The sequence below is a fragment of the Cyprinus carpio genome, chromosome A14 (assembly GCF_018340385.1).
Source record: "Cyprinus carpio isolate SPL01 chromosome A14, ASM1834038v1, whole genome shotgun sequence".
Classification (NCBI taxonomy): Eukaryota; Metazoa; Chordata; class Actinopteri; order Cypriniformes; family Cyprinidae; genus Cyprinus; species Cyprinus carpio.
The window spans coordinates 29,334,947-29,360,518 of NC_056585.1; the positions used below are offsets into that span (position 1 = coordinate 29,334,947).

General features: G+C 35.2%; 1 protein-coding gene across 1 annotated transcript; it reads left to right on the plus strand.

Annotated features, from left to right (window-relative positions):
* Positions 1-16,419: 16,419 nt before the first annotated feature.
* On the plus strand, positions 16,420-18,496 carry LOC122147553 (GTPase IMAP family member 9-like). Its single transcript, XM_042770567.1, has 2 exons — positions 16,420-16,474; positions 17,856-18,496. Exons 1-2 carry the CDS (start codon positions 16,420-16,422, stop codon positions 18,494-18,496), a joined length of 696 nt encoding a protein of 231 aa, XP_042626501.1.
* Positions 18,497-25,572: the final 7,076 nt, after the last annotated feature.

A 25,572-nucleotide genomic window follows, 5' to 3' on the forward strand; every position in this document is an offset into this window, starting at 1 on the left:
GCTGAAGAGAAACAAAAAATCAAGACTAGTTTTAAGAAGCACTGTGAGATCTTCTGTTCTGTGTGTGTCTGACAAAATCAAATCTATATGTGAATTCAAGTCACGTTTGTGTGTGTATTGATTGTGCGATGTAGAGTTAAGACAGATTGAAGCAGGTTTTCCCAGGTGTGTAGTCTCATGTGAAACATGCTCTTCAAACATGGCCACGTCAATATCACGAGCTTCAGTCTCAGTTCTGATCTCATCTGACTATGCTGTTCTCAGAGCTCACATTATACAACCTTCAACTGTTTACATGTAAACATTTTAGTGCCTGTTTAAAGTCACGTACACTAATACTATTGTTATAGTCCATGTGATGAAAAGTCTTAAGACTGAGTATATAAAGTTGGCAAATAAAATCATATTGTGATTATACCTCCATTTTTAATTATTTCAAGATTTATTTTTTATTATTATTACATAAAATATGAAATAAATAGGATAGTATTGTATACAAACACTGTAAAATAAATATTTAATAATATTTTTTATATTAGTTAATAATAATAATACAATATTAAAATAACAATCCAACTGTAAAATAAAATTATAATTATTAAAATACTTTTTAAAAACAGTTTAAATAATACAATAGTAATATATTTGTTAATTCTTTATTAATAATCATCACCATAACTTTAATTTAGTTGTTAATAATTATAATTTTATTTTACAACAGTACTGTAATAATAATAACAGTTTTATTTTACAATTGAACTGTAAAATAAAAACAAAAATATTAAATACTAAATTTTTACAGAACCATAGTATGAAATAGTCATCTTAATATTTTTAATATTTTATTAATAAGATAACTCACAACATTTTATCTTTACAGTTTTCAATAATAATTATTTTATTTACAACTGCACTGTAAAATCAAATTATTAAATGCGATTTTTACAGAACAATAGTATTCAATAGCATTTTTAAATATTTTATTAAATAATAATCATTTTCTTTTACAATTGTACTGTAATAAAAATGTGGTTGTAAACTAAAATTTCATTATATACTCATTTGTGCAGTATAAGGTACATATTATTTTATTTATTTCTAATAATAATAATAAGTCAATAATATAGTAATATAATCATAATAATTAATTATTATTATTATTAGTATTATTTAATAAATAAAATAATAAAAATAATTTTACAGTTAATGATATGTTTTATTTTTACAATTTTTTATAAATAAAACAAAATAATTTCTTATTAGAACTTTCACTGAAATGGCGCCTCAAACATACAGGAATCAGAGTACACATATTCTTCAGAGAATTAGTTGTTTTTGTACGATCGCTCCACGTCACAATGAGCTTTTGCACATTAACATTCAGCTCGACACAAGCATCGACATCTCATTAGTGCCTCTATTTATCGTGCATGGAAAGAACCCAGAGATGTTTGTGAACACTGTGATCACGTCCTAACTCCTAACTATGCCTAATGACTGCTGATGAAACCATCAAACCTGCGGATGACAGCAAAGGCATTGTGGAAATGTAGGGTTTAGTGTTATATTCCAGACTCGGACACTGGGGGATGGACGGATAACGCGCGTCAACCTGCCACATGCCAGGCAGAGAAACCAATCCCGCTCCTGACGGATCTCATACAGCACGTGTTGGTCGACTGATCAGTTGGTATGAGAGGGTAACAAAACGAAGATGTTAATTCAAAATCACTCTAATCAGTTCATCTCATCCCTCATCATTCTGTCTCTTGATGTCTCACTCGGAGAGAAAGTCAGCAAATGAATCTCATTAATCCTCAAATGTTTCTCCGAACATAATACGATTTGAAAATGTAAAGCAAATCGAGATTTTTGTGTTCAAGTCCTCCTTCTTCTCGATGTTTCTCCTTAAATTAAGACTCTCACAACTGGGCTCAGTATTTGAGTATATATCTCAATATTACTCAAACAGTTTTTCTTCAACCACATGATTTCGGATAAGTCAAGCTGAGGGCGAAGACTGATACTTAAATATAAAGATAACGAGAACTTTAAGAGATTGAATGATGATTTGATTGACTTCTTCCAATTAGACTAGTCTTTCTCATTTGAACACAGAAGAACGTTATGAGAAGGCAGATAATTAAACAAAACATATTAAAATGGTTTTAAATTATGCATTAAAAATACTTAAAAAGTTTATATATATATTTTTTTAACAACCAGATAATTCCTGCTTTGCTGCATTGCGCAAAAAAAAAAAAAAAAAAAAAAGCCAATTCTTTTTTCCAAATGACTTAAGATATTAAGTACTGTTTTCTAATAATGCATTCGAATAAAGTGAGTTTATGCTTAAAAAATAAACACATATCTGCTAACTGAGGTGATAAGAAAAATATCTTGTTTCGCTTTTAGAAATATGTTATTTTTTTATATATATATAATCTGATTTATATTGTGTGAAAATAAACTTAATAATAAGGTTCATAAAAAACTGTTATACATAATATGCTCTTTAATGAAAACCTTAAGGGGTTTCTGACTCTCACTGAAGTCCAGGCACAAAAACGTAGAAGAATCCAACAAGGTTCCATAAAAGCATCTTAAGTGAATCCATATGAACTGAGTGCTTTATCAAGTCTTCTGAGACATTATCGTTTAAAACATGATGAACAGATTTAATTTAGACTTTTATTACATCCAAACATTACACACACATCATGCATAAGCTCTTGTTTCTCTTGTGACTACTCTAGCTTACATATGTGAATAAAAGCATAAATTAAATCGGTTCATCATATAAAGTATCAGCTCGTTCACACAAGGACTTGGAGTATACATGTTTACAATTCATTTTACGCACGCCTTTAATGATATGTTTCAGGCTCTTCTAAATTTCGGTCTTACCTGGAACTTCAAATGCGGGACGAAACTTCTCAGGTTTCATTCAAAATAAGATTAGGTTTTGCTTGTCATGAGGAGTAAATGATGAGAGTATTTTCATTTTTGGGTGAGCTAATTTATGAACTCATTTTGCTTCGACAGATTTAATATTCTGCTAAAAGGACACAGAGACTGACCGTTACGCTGGACTAAATCCACAACTCTTGCTTCAGAAGACATTAACCAGCATGACAGAGACAGCAAACGGAGGAACCAGCCCACTAAAACATTAGCAGAAAAATATCTTCTTCACACATAATTTATGGAATGTTTTATTTCTGAAAAGTTACGTTTGTTTACATTTTACTCCTTTCAGAACATTCAAAAGTAACATTCTCATAATGTTACAAAATGATCAAATGGAATGTTCCCCTAACGTTTGCATAACCACAAAAAGTTCTAAAAACTTTTTAAATAAATGGAATTCCATGAAAAATAGTTTTCTTTAGTGTACTTTGAAGCAAATGACAAAATGTTGATGTCACACATGCAAAAAAACAGATTTCATTTCTCAGTATCTTTGGTTTTGTTTTCTCAGTACAAATTCTAAACATTTATTCCCTGGAGATGCAAAAGTGATTTGTGATTCATTTAAAGAAATTTGTTATTTTTTTGTGGCAGTGTAGTTCTGGCAAACAGTTTTTGAGAAACAACGAAATTAGATGCAAAAAACCTATTTTTTTTTGTCCCTCTTTTCTATACAAATATAATTTTTTTTTTTAAATCAAGACATTTCTGAGTAAAGAAATGACTTGATTTTATGATATTCCTTTTTATTTTGTGAAAAAATGCACGGGTGGCGAATGAAGTGGTTATGCTTACAACGGCAACAAATAAATCAATTTCTCTTTAATTCAAATTATTATTCTACCCTGATTTGTGACTATTAAATTCGCATTAACTTTTGTATTTTTTTTTTATCAAATATCCCGTGGGCTGAAACATGTTTTCATAGTTTCTGCTTAATATATAATATATATATACTTATATATATATATTATATGAATTTTTCTAGACCCCACTACAGATATTTTTATTTGTTTTAAAAAAAAGCGTAAACTCACTCAATTTTTAATGGCATTTTTAGAAAACAAGACCTAAGATCAAACGATACTTAAGTCATGCTCTTACTAAAGTAAATTTAATCTTGAATTTAGTTATGATTTATATTTAGCTTTTTTTTTTTGTACATAACAAACAAAAATACTGAAGAACTTGATTTTTTTCAGTGTAAATACAAAGTTCAAACTGTTAGCAGAGAATCATTTTGTATGTGAAAACACTTTTTTGTTGTTGTTTTGTTTGTTTGCATGTCATTGCATCATCAAAATATCAAAACAAGTGTCATTTATTGTAAAGAAAGATGCACAAACATACTTTACCAACAAAACATTTGACTAAGATGACAAAACGACAAAGAAAATAGATTATCATTTGAAACAGAAGACATACACTTCATCTAATGCAATGTTTTTTTTTTTCATACACATTAATTGCACAACACTGCTTTTTTGCGGTCATGAACAGAAATTTTATTGGAAAAATTCCCCCAAAACATATCAGCATCTTCATGCAGATAGTATCTAGACTGCTGCAGGAAGTTGTCAACAAATTTCAAAAACATTTCCCAAAATCATTAATCTCAACATTTTGAGCAGACATATTCATTACAATATAGTATCTAGACTGCTGCAGGAAGTTGTTTACATATTTCAGGATGTTCAAAAATGACAAGTTGAACAGAAACAGAGTTATAACCGAAACTCTCGAGTCGGCTGAAATCTGTGGACTTGGCCCCAAACGGAAAGTCCTTCCAACGATCAGTATGAATAAATAAATCTGCCCTTGTTCCTAGCATCATTAAAACTTTTAACCGAACAAAACAGCCTGAATGGGACTCAGGCAGAAGTTTAGAGTGAGATTGAGCCGACCGGATTCTCCGTCTCCATGGCGACGGTGAGGCTGTCAACAGAATGATGCTTAGAAGCAAAAACACGCTCTCCGCTGTGAAGGTTTAACTGGTCTGGCATGAAAAAGTTTCAATCAGAGATGCAGATAAAAATTTAATCTGGTTTAATCTGTGAGGATGCTTGCTGCAATCTGGTGGATCCCCGAACGGAACTGAGAGAAATACATCCAGATTTTCTTTCTAGCTTTGTCACATCCACCTATCCAACAATGATCACTCAATCAAACACACCCCCATACAAAACAATGTATTAAATCACTTACATTAAATACATTCAATGTGTTACTAGCACTAAAAATGTTCCCTATTAACTGAACAAATCTAATTAAATAGCTTCCCAATTTGTCAATTACTGTAACCAAAGTGTTTTTTTTATTTTATTTTATTTATTTTTTTACATGGCTAAAAAAATGAATGCAAAAATAACTTTGGTTGGTGTGTGGACTGAGTGGCACAAATTAAAATACCATCAAAGGTACCCGTCGATAGCGTGTCGCGACAGCGTCGCATTTCTCCCAGAGCACTGCAGAGCACTGGATGACTACACAAGGCTGCTGCTTCACACGATTGGCAAAATTCGCGTCGCATGACACTGAGCACAGTGTGTTTCGGGTTTATTTCTAACCTTTTCAGTTCCATAATGGCCCCATATCGGTGTTTTGAACGTAAAGCTTTTTTACTGGAGTCAAAACTGTTTATTCTACTGTAGGGCACACTGCCTCATTTTAAGATGCCTTAGTCCTCGTTTACTCACTAAAATTATACAAATGTTTTAATAATTCCAATTGAATACTTAAATTGTTTCATTCAGGCCTCTATGTGAAATATTGCACAATGTTTTCTTTAATTGACCCTAAATGAAGGATTTAAATTATTTTTCTTTATTTCATTTAATTATAGATATATGCATGTTAACGATTTTTGACAACATTATTATAGACGAGTTCTCACACTCTCATAATTAGGGGAATCACAATATTTTATCATATTTACTTTTAAATTACTGAAATAAGTGTTTTTTTTTTTTTTGTTTTTGTTTTTTATTTTTTTTTTAATCCTTTTCAAATGAAGTGGCCAGACTTTCTGCGATTTCAGTGAAGGAAGCTCCTCCATAAATTGCAAACTGTGAGTTGATGACACGAGTGTGAGTGATGAAGCCCTTCAAGAACGGAGCAGAATGCTGAAGATGATACGCCAGAATTGTGAGTCTGTGTCATTTATTATAGTATTTACGTGCAGTACAATTTAAACGCACAAATAATATGAAAACTTCAAGTTTACTGAGAAGTCACATAATATAGGCTTATGTTCACCACCTAATTTAACTACTTACTAATTTTAACAAACTGCAAAAAGAGGTCAGCTGACCCAAAAATGAGAGTGAAAAAAAAAAGGAAATTGAAATTCCTCTCTCTCTGCCATTTTCCAACCTGCCAGATTGCATTCATTTTCAAAACACAAATTAAGATTTTTAAATGAAAAATTCCTTCCTCACGTCCTACACAACTACCACTTTGATACTTCAAGAAATTCATAAAGAGATCATAAAACTAATCCAAATAAATCGAGCAGTTTAGTCCAAATTTTCTGAAGAGACTCGATCACTTTACAATGAACAGATTTACTTTTTTTAAAAAAAAAATTTGACATTTAAACATTGATCAGGGAACATAAACAAACACAGAAAATTTGGACTAAACAACCATATGTATGGATTACTTCTCTTTATGGATTAGATCTCTTTATGGAGTTTATGAAGTATTAAAGTGGTAGTTGCGTGGACCGTCATTCAAGGGACAGAAATCTTATACTTATATTCTATAAAAAATCTTCATTTGTGTTTCAAAGATAACAAAAGTCTTGGCTGGGTACACTGATGACATTTTAATTTTTTTAACTAACTCTGTAATGAAAGAATGTGGCCATATGTGTCACCCGAGATGCGTGCTAATGTCAGGTTGTGAACAGAGCCACTGTGTGGCTACACAATCAACTTAGCAGAATGGTTCCTGAGAAAGATGTTGTTGTCATTAATTGTTTTTTCTTTTTCTTGTTTTTTTTCTTTCTTGTTTTTCTTTTCATCTATATTCTGTTCATGCATTTTTTTTTGCTGAATTTGTCATATCTGTTATTTAGAATGGGACAGCTATATTGCATCATTTGGTCTCCTACTTCATTTGATTCCACCATCATCACAAGGCTGCAAGGGCCCTGGAAAAATGTCATCCTGTCAAGCTGAAAAACCTCTTCAAAAAGGTACATTTGGACATTTGTCACTACCTATTGTCTGCCTTAAAATATTGCCAGATGGGTTGTATATGAAAGACTAACATAAATAAAATCAGTTGGAGAGCTGACCTTGAGTGTTATTTTTCTCTTTGATATGCAGGCACCAACAAGAACAGCTTTATTGCATAGAAGAGACCACACAGCCATACATGCTCACTGATGGGACAACAAGGAACATCAACCGACATCGATATGAAATTAACTTTCAGGCAAATGACACTTACTCAGTTGATGATCCTTTATATGTCACAGTTAGACATTGTGTTTAAAATGAAATGTTGTAAAATTTGAAAATGAAAATGATTTAATAAATTCTGATTTTAATTCAGCGTGTGTGTGTGTAAAATATATATATATTTCATTATAGTCAATGATTTTACCTTGTCAAAGCCAATTTTTTACCCTTTTTGAAGGGTCCATTTTTGTACTGTTAAATTACGGTACAAAATTGTCACCACAGGTACAAAACTGGTCTCTTAAGGTACAAATCACAAGTGTACAAATTTGTACCCTATACCAAGGGTACAAAAGCTGTACCCTTGAGGGTAGAGCCCCAGTGACAAGCCATTGTACCTTATTTTCTGAGAGTGTACGTCACACAATACAAAGTTCCACCAGCGAGAGGGAGATGAATAATAAAAAAAAAATATCGCTAAACCGATATATCAGAGGCTGTCATTTAGTCTTTATTTCCAAACGTGGACACCACACGCAGCTATTGACTGACACGAACAGGAAATAGAACTTATTTGTTGCATTTTTGATTCATTAATGTTTTATGGTCTTGCCGTTTTTTTATTTTTTATTTTTTTGAACAAAAATTAAAATTTTGGGCTAAAAGTGTGTTGTAATGCAAGCGTTACTGAACATGTACCGAGTAAAATATTACTGAAAATTGATTAGTAATGCCTTACACTACTGCGTTACAGCAAAAAGTAATATGTTACTGTAATGCATTACTTTTGTAATGCGTTACTCCCAATACAGGCCAAAGGTAACTCCCAAATTCCATATATGCAGGGTCTTCAAGCTTTAAAATAGTTCACTCTGTTCTTTCACTGAAACCTTTATCACACAGTTACTACACAGGTTTTAAATAATATTAGTAGAATAACAATGTCTTCTTACCTATAGGCACTATATGTATTTATATTGAATTAAGATCCCTGAAAATCTTCTACATCAACAACAACAGCACAATGAATTTCAGCAAAAATCTATCTATTAACTTGCTTACTTTGTATTTTTTAAGTCTTTCCCCAGCAGGCTCATTTTCTCCAGAATAGTACTAAAACAAGAGAAAATGGAAACACTTATGAAAAATAAGACAGGTCTGCAATCTTAACATTAGAAAATATGACAGCATACAAAATACTGAAGTGCTAAAGTTTGGTTAAAACATCTGTAGACATATCTTAAATGACTGCAATACAAAAAAACAAAAACAAAGGGAGAGACTATTGCCTTATATAGTGGTTGTCTTATCTTGTGTGGATTTTAGGCTAAAAAAAAACCCTGGCTTTCACACTTTCTCGCTTAGGTATTTGAGTAAATGAAAACACAATACTTATATTTCAATCTGAATTCCCCTACAGAACTCTCTTTACCCGCCATGTTCTTTTGAATATAAACACTGCCGCCATCTGCTCATGAAAGTGATTTTCGAAATACGGTATGGTGCGAAGTGTCCATCAGATAACTTCATTTTCCTGGGAAACAGAGGGCACATTTGACGTCACTTTCGAAATACGCCTGCCTTCGTGGTGCTGTGGTGACACAATCGGCCTTTGAATGCAGTCTTCGGAGTCCATGCACTTAAGTTTGGGACACAGCTAGAGAGAGAGAGAGAGAGACTACTTCTACTTATAACAACTCAACGATAAAAAAAATAAAAAAACAACAAAATTACATCAATATTATCACAATTTAGCACAATTATATAAAACAAACATTCCTCAAACATAAAAAAATCAAAACTTCATCAGTCATCTTCACAAATGCATTGATTACCTTCCCATTTATATTTGAACATCTGCAGATCATTTATCAATTTATAATAGCTATACTCTATGCTAATACAGGATTTTAAAAACCCCCAACAATAAAAAAACATCATCAGATCATTCAATTTAACTAAACTTTCCCTTTACAAACAAAACATCCATCCTTGCCCAAACAAAAAATAAATTAAAATAGAACATGACTCCTCATTTTACTTCTGCTGTACTTTGGCCCAGAAATAAACCTTTCAGGTGCAAATAATTCTCCTAGAGTTTGACACCAGTCTTCCATTTTATAAAATAATGGTTGTAATCTTGCACACTTAAAGAATATGGACAGCCCTCCTTGACTTGTGGATCGAGGTGTGCTCTGTGTCTATTTGTGGCTATTATACCATGCACAATCCTCCACTGTAGGTCTCCAGTTCTTTTCTCAATGGGAGGTTTGTACAAGGTCCTCCAGCAACCTTTAGGGGAAGCACCTGACCCAAAAAACTCCTGTCACTTAGACTCCTTCACATTCTGAAGCTGAAGAAGATGAGACACCTTTACACACAGTACATAAAAATCTTTCTTTCCAGCAAGTCTAAAAAGTCCCAGCTGGGGTGTCTGAAAAGAAAGCAATCCATTTTCCATTTCTTGCCATGTTCTAATATCAGCTGAAAAATTCAGGTCCGGGAAGACAGAAAACTCCTCTTCTTCAACCGGTGTCTCTAATAACAGTCTATAATCAGGTGGTAAAAACTCAAAGATTTGGGTCAACAGTCTGTCTGCCACTCTGACTGATCTCATGCCCAGTTTTAAAGCCAAACTTTCAGCAGAAATCCATCCTTCTTCAGAAATAAAATGTCCAATTTTGGTAATATTTGCAGTCCACAGCATTTTTCTGAGGGATCCTGATTTAAAAGCATCTAAATCCAGTGCTGTATTAAAAAACAGTGGTTCTTCTCTCAGCCATAGCCCCTTCACACCATTTGGCTCCCGAGAGAAACTGAAAAATGTCCATGTATTTAACATTGATCTGTAAAAAAGGTGTCAGTCCTGTCAGGTTTAGTTTGTCAGTGTCCATCAGAAACAGATGTCGGTCTAAACCCATATTGCCTGCTCTCTTCAAAAGGGCACAGGCTGCCTCAGTCCAGCTTACATCTTCTTCATACAGGAGTCTCTGAGCCGCCTGGAGTCTAAAAGCTCTGACTCTGGATTTAATTGTCCTCCTTCCTGTATTGGCAGGTAGAGCCACAGTGCCTCTAACCAGTGCTGTCCTGACTAGAACAACCCACCAGGCACTGTTGAATCTCTTCTTACCAGGTCTCTCTGAGGCTCTAAAATCACTACTTTGTGCCACAAAGATGATGCTACCAGGTTATTACAGACCAGGGTTCTCCCCTATAGGACAGCTAGTAGCAACCATTTCCAGTGAGACAAACCGAGCACACACTTTTTCCACTTAGTCCATCCCAAATCTGTCCCTAAGAAAAACACCTTTAATATTTTAAAACTCCTCTCTCGCTCCACTGCAAACTACCAGGTTAAGGTGATGGACTAATAAAATCTTAGACCACAACCAACAAAGCATCACAAATTTTTGCCAATTAACTTTGGCTGAAGACTGACTCTTCGCCATAAGCATTCCGAAAGCCATCTTACACACAACATCAACATCATTTTGATTACTGATTAACAACTGTGATCACATCTGCATATGCAAGAGAGCTTAATAGGACACATAAAATCCAATGTATTGACCTTGTAGACCTGTTATGCTGTCTTTCCTCAGTCTACCTAATAAAGGCCTCAATGGCTATACTATAAACGTTTGACTTGAAATAGGACAACCTTGCCGCACGCTCCCGCTTGACTTTTTACAGGAATACTGAGGCCACCAGCCATTTTAATCATACATGTGGCTCCCTACCCCATATACAAATAGCTCTTATTTTGTGGATAAAATCTGTCTCTAAAACCAAAGCTTTAAAAGTGACAAACGAAAAAAGATGATTAACTAAAACAATAGCTGACTTTTGCATGGAGGTTCTTCTCCTCTTAACTCTATCTGTGTCTAAAGTCTAAAGTGCACCTAATCTAATTTAGTACAATAACATCACCATCCTGCTGCTGTTTTAAAAAGTGCTCTAGTTTAATAAAAAACTGTAATTTTGTCTTCTCTATATTAGGAATGAATCAGTTACACAAACAGAGAGGGGTGCAAGTTATAATCTCAAGCCCTCAGCATTGGCATTAATCTCCCCTTGATACTTTCCCTTCATGTTTTGATAAAATTTTTGTTTTGAGAATAGGGGAAAAGCACGTAGCCACTCCTGCACTTAAATAAGTCCTAAGGATCAAGAACTCTTTCTCCTTCCCCTCCACTGAAGCCCCCAATCGGCTTCCAGGCTGTACACACGATTACTAGTGGGTTTCTTGCACGAAAAGAAACAACACTCAAATCTTTTCTAATCGTGTTATTTCTGATAGTAAACTAATCTTCCTCCCAACCCTCATTCCATTTACATTAATCGATCTCACCCACAAGATCTCCATAAGCAGAGGGAAAAATAAGAAAAAACAAAGGCAAAAGAAACGCTTAAAAGCCATTAAGATTTAGTTTTCCTCGCTTTCCTGGCTTTTGCCTTGTCTAAGACTAGTAATATGTTTTTTCAGATTTATACCGCCTTCTGTTATGAGAGTTCATCAATGCTACCTCACCTTCCTTCCCACATAACCGAAGCAGTTTGTCAATATCAGGAAAGTAATTACTTCAACAACACCAGCTTTTAACCTTTATTTTTATCCAGAAATCGCATTTCGTCAACAGTGTACAAAATCTTTCAGTTTATCTGACCCCAGTCCACTGTTCATCATCCTATCCATCATCCGTATACTGGGGATAGACCTATCCAGCTTCATGAACATATTTTCCTCTAAATTTTCAGCCTGTGCTACATCCTTAACTTCACACACATATTTCCACCACTCTCACTCTGTGCGCCCTCACTCTGATCAGTCTCATCTGTCACATCTCCATGTATCTCAGAGACAGAACTACCATTCAGCTTTGCTCCACACTTGCAGCATGTAATTAATCACATTCGCCTCCTGCCTTTTGCCCTCCTCTGTAGGCCCTTCATTCTGCCGCTTCATTCTCTGTTTTTTCACTTTCACTTTTTTGCTGATCGGTATCATTTAACCTCACAACGAGAAGTAGATGCACGTTTGGTCATCTTTATGCTGACTCTCTTGCGTTTGTGGCCAAGTCTCCCACTTCATAACACTTAAGGCTCTCTAGTGCTGTATGTATGAATTCTTCCCGCGGAAGCTAGAAACCCACTAGAAAGGAGACTTCTCCAGTAACGACATTCTTCCTGTGAATCTGTAAAAACATAAAGACTTTGTGGTTTTAAAGAGAGAGAACGTGGCTTTTGCCGCATTGTTTTTACATCCAAGTGGAATCATTCTTACAGGGCTTGCGGATCTTTCCAAACCTCCTCGCAGTTCTTTCGTGATGGCTCTCATAGCCAGGCTATTGGTGGAACGCTTGAAAATGATGATTTTCAAGGTTTGATCGGATAGCGGGGTTATCGTGAATAAACGACTTCCCTCACTCTATTCTCCACCTACAGTCACCTGATTAACAAGGGAGTCGGATTTTAAAAACACGATTTATTATCCTTATTCATCCAAGGAAACTCCAAAATTATAACCTTTTTTTCCAATCCATTTATAAAACCAAACTAGCGAGGGGAAAAAGAAAAAATTGGAAAAAAAGTTTGAAAACAAAGTTTTCCACAATCACTTCCCACCGACGCTTTCAGCTTCCACACCACTCCCAGCATGCACTCAGAGATAGAGAGAGGAGAGAGACGGTTGTAACAATCTCTTTATTTACTACTCACTCTTAGGTAAACATCATTGAAATAAACATAAAAAAATATAAAAATCCCCAGTCGAGCCTGGTGCATCACCACAGGATCTAAAGCATCTTGACCAATCATTGTCCTTTTAAAACGTAGGCTACATCAGTTTTCTCTCTTGGTCCTTCTTTTATTGCTGTAGCTAAAAATACAGATAAGAGTCAGACCATCCTCGCTCATTTATTGTTAAAAAATGACTCCTTGGCAAGATCCCCTTTAACTTTTCTATTTAAAATAAAAACTCCAGCTGATTCTTTTTCTCTCAGTCCACAGCTCTTGTAGGTTTACATGGCATCATTGACAGTCATACTCTTCTCAATGTCATTCTTAATTTGTCCAGCAACTCGAATGTCTTGTTTTTAAAAACAAAAGAAGAATGGGTACCAATCAAAAAATTTTTTTTGGGTGCTGACAGCAATGGTTCTTAATATGTCAATTTGCCAATTCCCACCATGGGCTACAGCACTTTCGTATAGGCACTTTTCACTCTTCCTAGTTTACTGTGCACTAGCATTTAAAGTTTCTCACAGAACGGTTTATCTTCCAATAGCGCTTATTGTTAAAATGCGCAGTAGTCGCTTCTTGTGAATCCTGTTCACCAATGTACACTCAATCTGTGATGAATTTATGGTCGCGTACTAAATATAGGAATGATCGATGTATGCACCACCCTATTTTTCACATTATGTGATGCATAAAACTTGTCTAACCATGCACCAAAACCCTAACATTATTAATTTTCACCCAAGTGTACTACTTCTTTTAAATAATTGCGATCTCTCCACACATCTTAAAACCCCTTAGATTTTTCACAACGCTGGCCAGACAAGAAGCTGACTGCATGTGAGGTTCTTCACCATTCCTATCACGTATGAAATCCAAAGTGCAATTCCAATCAATTCTCCTAATATAATAAGGTCCCCATCCTGCTGCTGCTTTAAAAATTGCTGCTAGCTTAACAAAAACTTGTAATCTATCTGCTCCACTGTTGGGGTATGTAGATATTAACAAAACAAGTTTGTTACCACTGTCAGCCTCTAACAGCTTACCAGTCTTATTGCTGCTCTTATTTTTTTCAGTTTTCATCAGAATTTTAACTTTAAGAGCAGGAAGAAAAAAGCACAGCCACACCAGCACTAAGATTAATCCCATGACTAAGCACTCTCTCCCCTTCCCACCTCAAACCCCAATCAACTTAATTGCTAAAATCACTGTGGGTCTCTTGCGGTAAAAAATACAATACCCAGATACTTATCCTTATGAATTCTATCAAAAAAAAGTTCCTCTTTTCTTCCATCCCTCAATCCATTTATGCTTTAAGAGATCCCACCCTCAAGATTTCCATAAAGAAGAGAGAGAAAGGGGAAAACATAAAGAAAGAAAAAAAAGGAGTTCTTAAATATCATGATTATTTTGATTTCCCCTTTGCTTTACCTGATTTTTCTACCTGATCTTATGGCAGTTAAGTGCTTCTTAAGACGAAAGCGCTTCTGCTGTGACACAGTTCATCATAGTTACTTGTTCTCGGTTAACCACCATAACAGAATAAACAAACTTTTCAATATCAGGAAAAAAAAAAAATCACTTTTTCTACACCCAGCTTTTCCTTTAGTTTGGTCAAGAAATATAAGTATAAAATCCTTATCAAACCATTTTTCGCAACATCAGGCCATTGCTCCTCATCATCTCTCTGAAACTAATCATGGTCAGTGCACTGTGACAAAATCCTTCCTTTCATCAACCATATTTTCCCTCTGAACCACCTACGTCTCCCTGTAATAACAATACCCTCCGTCACACATCTTTTATTATCACTTTGAGCTTCATGCTCAACAACTTCATCACATACACTCACATCTTATTGTCAATAGGAGTACTGCCGCTAGAAGTTTTTCCACATCGCCAACAATAACATTAAACTCACTCAACTCTTGCTGCCCCTTTATTTCCATCTGTAACTTCTTTTGGACCTGCCTTGGGGGAATCAATCCATTGTTTCTAGGTTATTCCCGTTGCCTCCGGCTCGAGATGTGGATGGCGTATTGTTCATTTTTAATGGTGGGCAATGTAAAGCTTTTATGGCCGAAATCTCCGCGAATCAAAACACCACTCATGCTGTCCAGTACCTGGCATATATATCATGATAGAGTTCTCTCCATGAGCAATACGGAAAGAAAACTTCCAGCACGCTCCGTGAATTCAAAACATGTGTAAATCTGCCATCTAAAAAGAAAGAACATGTTTTAGCGCAGCCATTTTTCACATCTAAGGGTGAATTTAGTTTTTTAATTCAATGTGCAATCCTCCTCTATTGTATTATAGCCTATCCAGGACAGAAGCTTGGTCTAATATGAACAGTACATCTGTTAAATTAAATGATTTGGATTTCAGTTTATTCATTTTCTAATAGTTTTAAGTGGATAAAAAATCTACTTTTTTTATTTTTTAATTAAAAAAAAATTCCTCTGCTCATGTTTTCTTTAGCCTTAAGTGTTATGTACAGCTAATGTAAGATACTCTTGAATGTTTTTGAATATTGTTTGTAGCAAACTCTTAACTGCTTCTTAAATAAATAAAAATTAAAGTGACTGTGTGTGGAATGTTAGTTTAGAAATGCTCAAGTATTCAACAGACTTATTAAAACCATGAGAATGAACACAATACTGTTGTTTGCAGAGTAGCCTATTTTGTTTCCTGTTGTATGCAACGAGCCTAAATGTTTAAACAATGATCATGAAGCCAATGTCACAAAAACAGGTTACTAATGTTTTTAAAGGGGCCGGCCAGAATATGTGGACCCCATGTGCTATGTACAGTATTTCCCCGACAGGGTAAATTGACTGAGTGTCATTTTCACAAACCTTTGTTTTTTTTTTTTTTTTTTTTTTTTTTTAACCTTTGTTTTTTTTTTTTTTTTTTTTTTTTTTTTTGTGGGAGCCTAACTCACAAATGGAAAATAAATTTACTTTGTAGAATCTATATACATACTCTACATATATGAATAAAACCTAATGCTTTCATATTTGCAATGAAATGCTTTATATTTTCAAACAATGTGAGGTAATATCAGGTTAACAGTACCTTAAACTAAAACAAAAACTTAAACACTAATAATGTAAAATGCAGGAGAGTGGAGATTCAAAATTGACATGCTGCACAGCGATAGTGCATCATGGGGGTCAGGCTCTTGTTACTGATATTTGCAATGTGGTACCACCGGGTCACATATATGTCACACTGAATCTGTAAACAACAAAGTTTAATAATGCTTCCAAGATATTCAGGATGAATATCTGAGATATTGATGATGGGTGTATATCCTCTGAAGAAAGATGTACCATGCGTGAATGGGGCCTCAGAATGTATCAGAGCACTTGAGTATGGACTGTAATAAGAAAAGTGAAAGATTCACATTCACTAAATCAACCACAGCTCTCAGCTCCAGCTCCACCCTCAAGACATCCCAACATGACACAATTAGAGAGAGAGAGGTGGAGTTTTTTTTGAAGAACAATAGGTAAATGCTCAAATACATAAGTTCATACTTCAGGTTGACATTCAGTACCAACAACAGCAGAACTATTTAAAAACAATAGTGGCATCAACAGATACAGGTCAGGTAAGACTAAATTAACTTACAATTAAATTATATTAATAGTATATAGAATTAGACTATTAGGCTTTGATTTAGTGATAACAGTGAGAAATCCTGAATCATTGTAACTGTTCATTTCATAGAGAGAATATTGGTAACATTATATCATATGATTGCAAAGCCTTTGGTTCTAGTCATTATGATAAACAGTATATACAGTATACAGATGTAGAATACAGGTCAACAAATAAAACTACACTGTAAACTGAGTGCTGTAACAATGTTATGCTGATAATGTTAAACAAAAACGCACAGTAAATGTGTCACATAACTTCTGTTCAAATAATAACAGTACATAATTTGTTATAAAGGCAAACTAAGTAATATGATTTTAGGCTTAATGGTCAGAAGCAGGAACAAGGAACATACTGAAGTTGTCGGTTCAGGATTCAAAATTTGCCTTTCAAAAAATGACAGTATCTCGTCTGTGCATATGCAAATGCGTCTGAACTGTTTGTCTCTAATGGCATGAAAAGGTAGATCATGTATCTGTGCATGTAACAAATTTAATAACAAAGAACTTCATCCATTCTAGTTTTTTGATTGAATCCATCAGTCCGCTCAATAAATTTTAGATGGACTTAGCATTATACTCCTACTTTATCATTAGATACAAACATAAGGGATGCTTATGCAGTCCGGCATTTTAAATGTCCTGGGTTGCCATTGATAAAGATTTTTCGTACTTTATATAATGATATTACATTGTGTCTCATCATTTTTTGGTGGTTTATGAAGCTTGAAAAGTGGTAGATTTCACATCACTGTTTCTGAAAAAGAGCAGCTGGGACATTCATTAAAGTTTCTATAATGCTACACAGAAGAAAGAGTTTTATATGTTTGGAATGACTTGAGAGATGAGTAAATGATGACATGGAAATGGTTGCACAGATTTCTGAGTTTTTAAATGCAGTGTTCGGTTATACTGACTGCAGTCACACAATTGTGGATGGATTATTTGTGATCCAGAGAAAGATATAAATTTATATAGTATGTCATGTTAACCATACATTTTAATATTATGTCATATTTTCTTTTTGTTTGTTTGTAAATTATGTGTTAATAAAAGTCCTCTCTCTCACTATCAGATCTGAGGATTGTTCTAGTTGGAAAAACTGGAGCAGGAAAGAGTTCAACTGGAAACACTATACTGGGTAAAGAGCATTTTCAGAACGCTGGGTCACTAGAATCAGTAACTAAAATCTGTGCTAGTGGAGAAGGGAAGAATGGTGACCAGATCATCAAAATCACTGACACTCCAGGCATGTTTGATACCGAAATGTCAAAAGAAGAACTGAAGGCTGAGATTGAGAACTGCATCTACATGTCTGCTCCTGGTCCTCATGCGTTCCTGCTGGTCATCAGACTGGATGTGAGATTCACAGACGAGGAGAAAAACACAGTGAAATGGATTCAGGAGAACTTTGGAAAAGATAAGTATATCAAAAAAAGTCAAAATCTCATGGCTGTCGTTCATTCATGTGGTGACAGATTTCACTCATTCAATAATGAAGACATGAGCAAATGGCCGCTCAGGGTCACAAAACTGCTGGAAAAGATTGAGAAGATGGTGGAGGAGAATGGAGGACAGCACTACACTAATGAGAGATGTATAAACAAGCCCAGGAAAAGATCAAATGGGAGGTTTTTAAAGACTGGGGAAAAAACAGTACTAAAAGTAATAGGATTAGGAGCAATAGCAGGAGCAGGAGCAGTAGCAGCAGGATGAGCAGCAGCTGGAGTAGCAGGAGCAGCGGCAGCAGCGTTGAGCAGCAGCAGCAACTGCAAATAAGTTTTAGAATAAAAGCAAAGTAGAAGCTTAGTAAGAGTAACAACACAGATAATGGGAGCAATGGTAACAGCAGTAAAAGGAAAACTGGGCTTATAGGGCACAGTTATTCTGCGATTAAGTTTGACAAAAGACAGATTTTATGTTAATCTGTAAATTTGGCTTTCAGTTGTATGAGATAATTACACATTCCCATGTTGAGTATATAGTATATATTGATGATTTCATCGCGATGTATTAATGATGTTTTAGTTAACAAGCGTCGGGGAGAAGCACGATCAGATAATCAACCAATTTGGGCACAGGTGCAACTATCTTCCCTACTAACCATCTTAACTGGCCACAAGACGGGTATATAAATGCAGTACTCTTCCCTCTGTTCCTGTGACAGTTTTCCCGGCATCCCGCCTCCACCCCAACTCCCGCTCCTAATCTCTTTTTATATCCCCACATTAGGGATATGGGATTTCTTTGGGTTCCGGGCTATATTCCGGCCCGGAGCCCGCTCCCCCAGACAGCGCGGCAAAATATGCTTACTATATGCGAACAGATTAGATGTAAGGGTGAAACTCGTGAATGACTGTTAAAAAAACCTGAGAAATGCATCTAGTTTTTCCCTAAACCTGACCTGACCAAAAAAAAAAAAAATGTAGTTGGAATAACTATGAAAGAACCAAAGAAAGAACCATTTCCTGTACCAAAGTTCATTTGCTCTTATTTCGCATTTTTATTTTGCAGTTGTAATTGATTCTTTTTCTATTTCATATGTTTTTCAGTCCATTTTCATTTCACTTTTTACAGACCAGTTTGCCTCTTATTTCTTTCATATATTGTTTCCTTGAGAAATTAAAAGATTGTTTTATGTGGTTTCTAGTGTTCAGTTTTTTTTTTTTTTTTTTTTTTGGGAAAAAAAATTTGGGGGGGGGTTTCAATCTGACGAAAATAGCCACTAAACACAGAGGCATGTTTCTTCTGTGCATAGGATCCCATGCCAAATTTTACTATTAATGCTGGCTACTTGATGTACCACTGCCAAATTTACCAGGGAGATGAAGGACAATAAAAATAAAAATTAAAAAGAAAGAAAAGCAACAAACACAAATAAATTTAAAAATTTAACATTGAAATACAAGCAACAAAAAGAACAATAAAAATAAAACATCAAACTATTATGAAATGTCAGATTTTAAAGTAGAAAAACTAAACATAGTACTTTCTTGTAAAATATACTTCCAGTATCTAAACAAAATAAAATGTTTTCACAATTTTTGGAAATTCCATTGTGCCAAATTATGGGGTGAAACTGGTGCCCTAATCTCCTGACTGACGCTCGAACCGCAGCTGTATGACAGAAGAGACCTAATTCTTTCCTGAACACATAGAAGGAAAGAGCTTTCAAAGGATTTTGTAGATGATGAAGTATGGAAGTTTGCTTGCATCATAATCAGTCTATGTAACTCAAATGGTTTTCATATAATTAAGGGGCAATCTGTGTGGTGTTGTGCTTCAACAGAACACTCATCTATGTTCCTTGTTTTATTTTCTGTCTTTTAATATTCCATTAATTAATTAATTAATTCATAATCATTTTACCATTTAAAATAATTTGATTTTTCAATTTAAGCATATAAACCTTTATAATAATACTTAAATCAATTTCTATACTAATTTCATTTATTTCAATATATGTGACCGTGAAGCCACAAAAGCAGTCTTAAGTCTCTGGGGTATATTTGTAGAAATAGTCAACAATACATTGGTATGGGTCCAAAGTTTATTGATTTTTTCTTGTTAAGCCAAAAAATCATTAGGATATTAAGTAAAGATCATGTTCCAGTGAAGATATTTTTGTGAAATTTCTTTACCATAAATATATCAAAACTTAATTTTTTGATTATTAATATGCATTGTTTAAGAACTTCATTTGAAACAACTTTCAAGATGATTTTTCCCTACAATATGTTAGATTTTTTTTGCTCCCTCGAGAATTCCAGATTTTTCAAATAGTTGTAATCTCAGACAAATATTGTCCTATCATAACAAACCATTGTGTTCTGTTTTACGTGTTCTGTCTTTTAATATTCATTTTATTCTTCCATTCTTTATAATATTTTTTTATTAGTCCATTTAGCATATAAACCTGTTAATACTCATTGAATCATTTATATACTCATTTCATATTTATTTATGTATTATTTATATATTTTATTAGTCATGTATGTTTCCATTGTTGTTTACTGCTGATCCGTGATGTTCAAGGGCTGTTTCGCGTTCCTTAATAAGCGATAAGAGGGAGGTTTAGGAAACTCAGGTTTATGGGATGTTGTGGTGAAGCAGTTTGGTAAAACACTTCTTGTGGATTTGTTGTCTGATAATTGAAAATATACGCAATATTATTCAATAACTCTGCTCCTTTTTATCACACTTATCTCGTCTCCGCTCTCTCTTCACTGGCTTTGCTCATCCACTTCTTGGCTGATAGAAGACCGTCCATAAGGTTTGGGTACCAGACAAGACTTGCTCGTCAGGGGTTTTTGGTATTAGATGACCTGATGACTAGTTGTTCTGTTACCAGACAAAACTGATATTTTCTGACATAATCTGGAGGGGCTGGATCTCATATTTCTGGTGTGGAGGCATGATCTAACATTTAATTTTTTTTAACAGTGAAGCCAACATAGGACAGTAGGAGACAACTAAAAACATACAACATATAAATTAATATCTCTGAATGAATAGAGAGAGCAAGTATAATGTCTTAAGAGAATCTATATTATTTACAACTTTTTTTCAGCAGAAGAACAAAACCAGTGCATGAATTAACACAAACCTCCATTAGAGTGAAATATATATATATATTGCAAAAATGGAAAATAAATACAATAAGCCAAAAACATGAAACATTATGTAATGTAAAACACCCCCCCCCGCCCCCGCCCCCCACACACAGGTGACACGGGGTCTTCTGGAAAGTTAACGCGACAACATAATTCCCTGTGCATGATCATAATTTTTCATGTAAAACTAGTGTCAACATACAGTATAATCGTCTATACTATGCTATATCGTCCCCTCGTTTACACATGGTGCGAGAGAGACTCCTGAATGAAGACGGGTCACAGCCTCTAATGAAAGAAAAGCGGATGCTCTCATCGAAAGACTGATATATACTGATGTGCTCATTGAGATGCAAAAGTCTGCATATTAATACTCGATTATCTTACAACACCACACCCAAACACACACACACCCACACACACACCTAGAGGCTCCAGCAGGATGCATAATACATCACAATCTGTCTGACTTAAAAACAAAATGACTGTAGTTAGTTTAAAAAAATTATAAGATCTTATATATTTTTTGTTAAGAAGTTATAAAAAGGTTGCTGCACTCAGAATTTGTATTTTGTACATTCCAGTACACAAGATAGGAATAGTCAAATCCCAAAAAAATAATAATTCAAAAGTAATCCGCACCACTCCAGTCCATCAATTAACATCTTGTGAAGCCAAAAGCTGCGTGTTTGTAAGAAACAAATCCATCATTAAGACATTTTTAAACTTCAAACTGTTGCTTCTGGAGTCCTGGAAATACACGTCCATAATCCAGTGAAGAAGTCCATCTTCTGTTGTCTCTCACATCAAAATGAAACTCAAAATGAATCCAGTCACATATTTGTTTAGAGCTGTTTAAAGGTGCCATGTGTAAAAATTGAGGGAAAAAATATCCAAAAAATGACCTTCACGCATCAAAAGAATGAGAAGAAAGAAGGGCGATGATGTCATTAAAAAAAATGTCAAGTTATAGTGCTGAGAGATATCAACCTTAATTAGCATTAGCATTACTAGTCACGGCCCAGGTGTCAATACCAGTTTCGGCCATGGGAGGCGGATGGCAACATAACCACCAGCCAACCTGCAAAAACCCGAATAATTTCGCACGGCTTGTGGGCATACTTGAACCTGATGTCAATGGGTGTGGAAGGTACAGCCCACTATTTCATTTCAGTTCAGGGAAGAGAGCGGAAGGAGGGGAAAACACGGGGGAACCAAAAGGGCCTTCGGAATCACAAATCAAATCCGATAAGAAAAGGAGCCGAAACAGAGTAAAAAATCGCACTGCTTTCCATCGCTGGAGACAACTGATGGACTTGAAAGAAATGAGGTTCGACTCGAACTTGCACATTTCTTTGGATTGGTTTAAATAAGATGCTGTTAGTATTTGCTAGAAGTTGTTTTATATGTCTGCGTATTTTATTCGGGAAGTTATAACTAGAAATGTATCGAAGGCTGTTCGATAAACGTGCTAATGTTAGCGAGGCTAACCGTAGCTGCGTTTGATAAATTTGCTAGCTATAACTACCCACAGATCCGATCCGGGTTTTTACCTGTTATCACTAAAGCCTGTCTCTACCAAGCTGATGCTAAAATGTAACATTCCCTAGAAGCGGAAATGTCTTGATGATAATGAACCCAAGAGAGAGAGAGAGAGAGGCGGAGCGAAGCGCCCGGCCGCCGGCATCACTCACTATATTCAGAGCGGTCAAGTTTTTGAAAGCGTGTGAAGAGTCAATTGCGTGTGTTCACGGTGAATGCTTGAGAGTTGGCAGCTCTGGTTACGTTTGGTTGGGTAGCTTGGTCAACATCACTGTCTGATGTTGACCAATGATGTTGACAGAATGCTGTCTGTCAAATTAATTTAATTCAAATAATGTGTATATACAACTCAAAATGTAATAAACGAATATGAACATATTCACTGGTGAAGGTGAAGGGGAGTAGCTTGAAGATGTCATGTTTCAAAATCACTTGACATCACCCAACGTTCCTCTGGAGGCAAAACGTCCTTTAGGCTCCGATGGCTCTAGGGTTGTTGTGAAGGTAGGGCGGAGCATAGAGACTATGCCGTTTCTGTTTGTTACTCTAGAGTAGACCAATTCACTTTATTGAGGCATACTGCCCCCATCTGGTATGGAATGTGGAGTATGACTTGATTTTTTGCCAGACATGACACATGGCTCCTTTAAACGCTGCTTGATCTGTGCAGATTTCTCTCCTGATTCACACCAGAAAGCTTTTTCACTGGAGGAAGTGTTATTATGGATTATAGACTCTATGTATTTGAGTTAAAAACATCTTAATGCTGGATGTGTTTCATCTTTTGTCTTCTCTAGATGTTCACTGATGGACTGGAGTGCTGTGGATTACTTGTGGATTATTGTGATGTTTTTATCAGCTGTTTGGATCTCTCATTCTGACGGCACCCATTCACTGCAGAGCATCCATTGATGAGACACATGATGCAGTGCTACATTTCTACAAACCGGATGAAGAAACAAACTCATCCTGATCTGGGATGACTGAGGATGAGCACATTTTCAGCAAAATTTTATTTTTGGTTGAACTGTTCCTTTAAATCAAGATATGTTTATTTTAAAAGGAAAATGACTGTTTTTTTTTTTTTTTTTTTTTTTAATGACCAAAACTAGGTGAATTTATCATTTGAACAAGAAAAATATCAGCCTATGGGGTCAGAAAAATAATCTTGTTTTTCATTTGAAGAAAAAATATTTTATACAAGACTTAATTTCTTAATTTTTTTGCATCACCAGTAAATTCATTTCATTTTGATACTTTTTTAAACTTTTTGCTTCTCAAGAAAAGTACTTGATTTTAAAATGTTTAGATATTTTTGGGGAAAACAAGAAAAAATTACCGGTTTAAAAAATATTTTTTTTTCCCAGGGGGAAATTTTTAAGGGGGTTTTGTGGTGTCAGTAAAAAGGGGGGCCCAAAAACTCGAAAAATTTAAATTGTCAATAGTCCAATTAAAAAATGACGCCCTTTTCTTGCGTCTCCCTGATTTTAAAGGGAAATCAGTTCGGGGCTTTCCCGATGATGAGGGCCATGAGGAAGACCTATAAAATACCCACATAAAGGTTCGGTCCGGGCCCTTTGGCGACCTTCTTCCTTTCCCGGCCATTTTCGGGCACGGGGCCCTTTTTGCCCCGCGGAAGCGCTTGCGAAATATTAAAACATTCCGGCCCATTTGGGTTTCGCGCTGAAAATTCCATGCGCCCCCCGGCAACCCCCAAGGTAAAAGCCAAAGGGGCCCAAAGGTCAGCGTGAAGGCAGCTGATTTGCCCGTGGGCCCCGGACGCAGGGGCGGAGCTCCTTTTTCGCTTTTTTTTGGGAGGAGTTTCTTCTTGGGGGTCTGACCAGGAAGGACTCGGATTCCCCCAAATTGCCCGAACGGAGACGCGCAGCTTCCCCCCGCCGCCCTCATAGAAAGAAGATCTTGGACTTTGTAGTCGATGAGGGGGGAATTTGGGCCCCTAGGGCCCCGGGGTTTTGGCCTGGGGTTTCCCAGAAAATTTGAATTTTCATGAGAAGAGGTTTAAAGCAGGGGAAACGCGGGAAACCCTAGCCTCCGCTAGTGGTTTTTTTCCTCAGAGAGAAAAGCCCAACCCTCTTTTTTTTTTAAATTTTTTTTCTGTTTTTCGAGTAAAAAAACTAATAATTAAATCAAAATTTTCAAAAAATATTTTAATTAAGAAATTAATTTTTTAAAAAATAAAAAATAAAAAACCAAAATACAGTTTTTTTTTACACTCCCGGGTCAAAACTTTTGGGGTTGGGAAGCCCCCTTTTAATTTTTTTTGAAAAAAAGTCTTTTTTTGCTTACAAAGGCTAAAAAAAAATTTTAAAATATCATTACAAATAAAAACACTTTTTTTATGTGAATATCTTTTAAAATTTGTCCTTTTTTTTCTTGTAAAAAGGAAATTTAAAAGGGGGAAAAAGTTCCGGTCCTTGATTCTGTTTGGTTTGGGGCCCGGTTTCCCGCTTTTGTAAATTCCCTACAAAGTCCAAACCTTTTTTACATTTGTCTGTTGTGGGGAAAACCCTTTTTTTGCAACCCCAGGGGCCTGAGGAATACTTTGGTTTTGGGGGAAAGAAAAAGTTTTTAAAATTCTTTAAAATTTTATCTGCTGTTTTTTTTGGGGGAAAAACT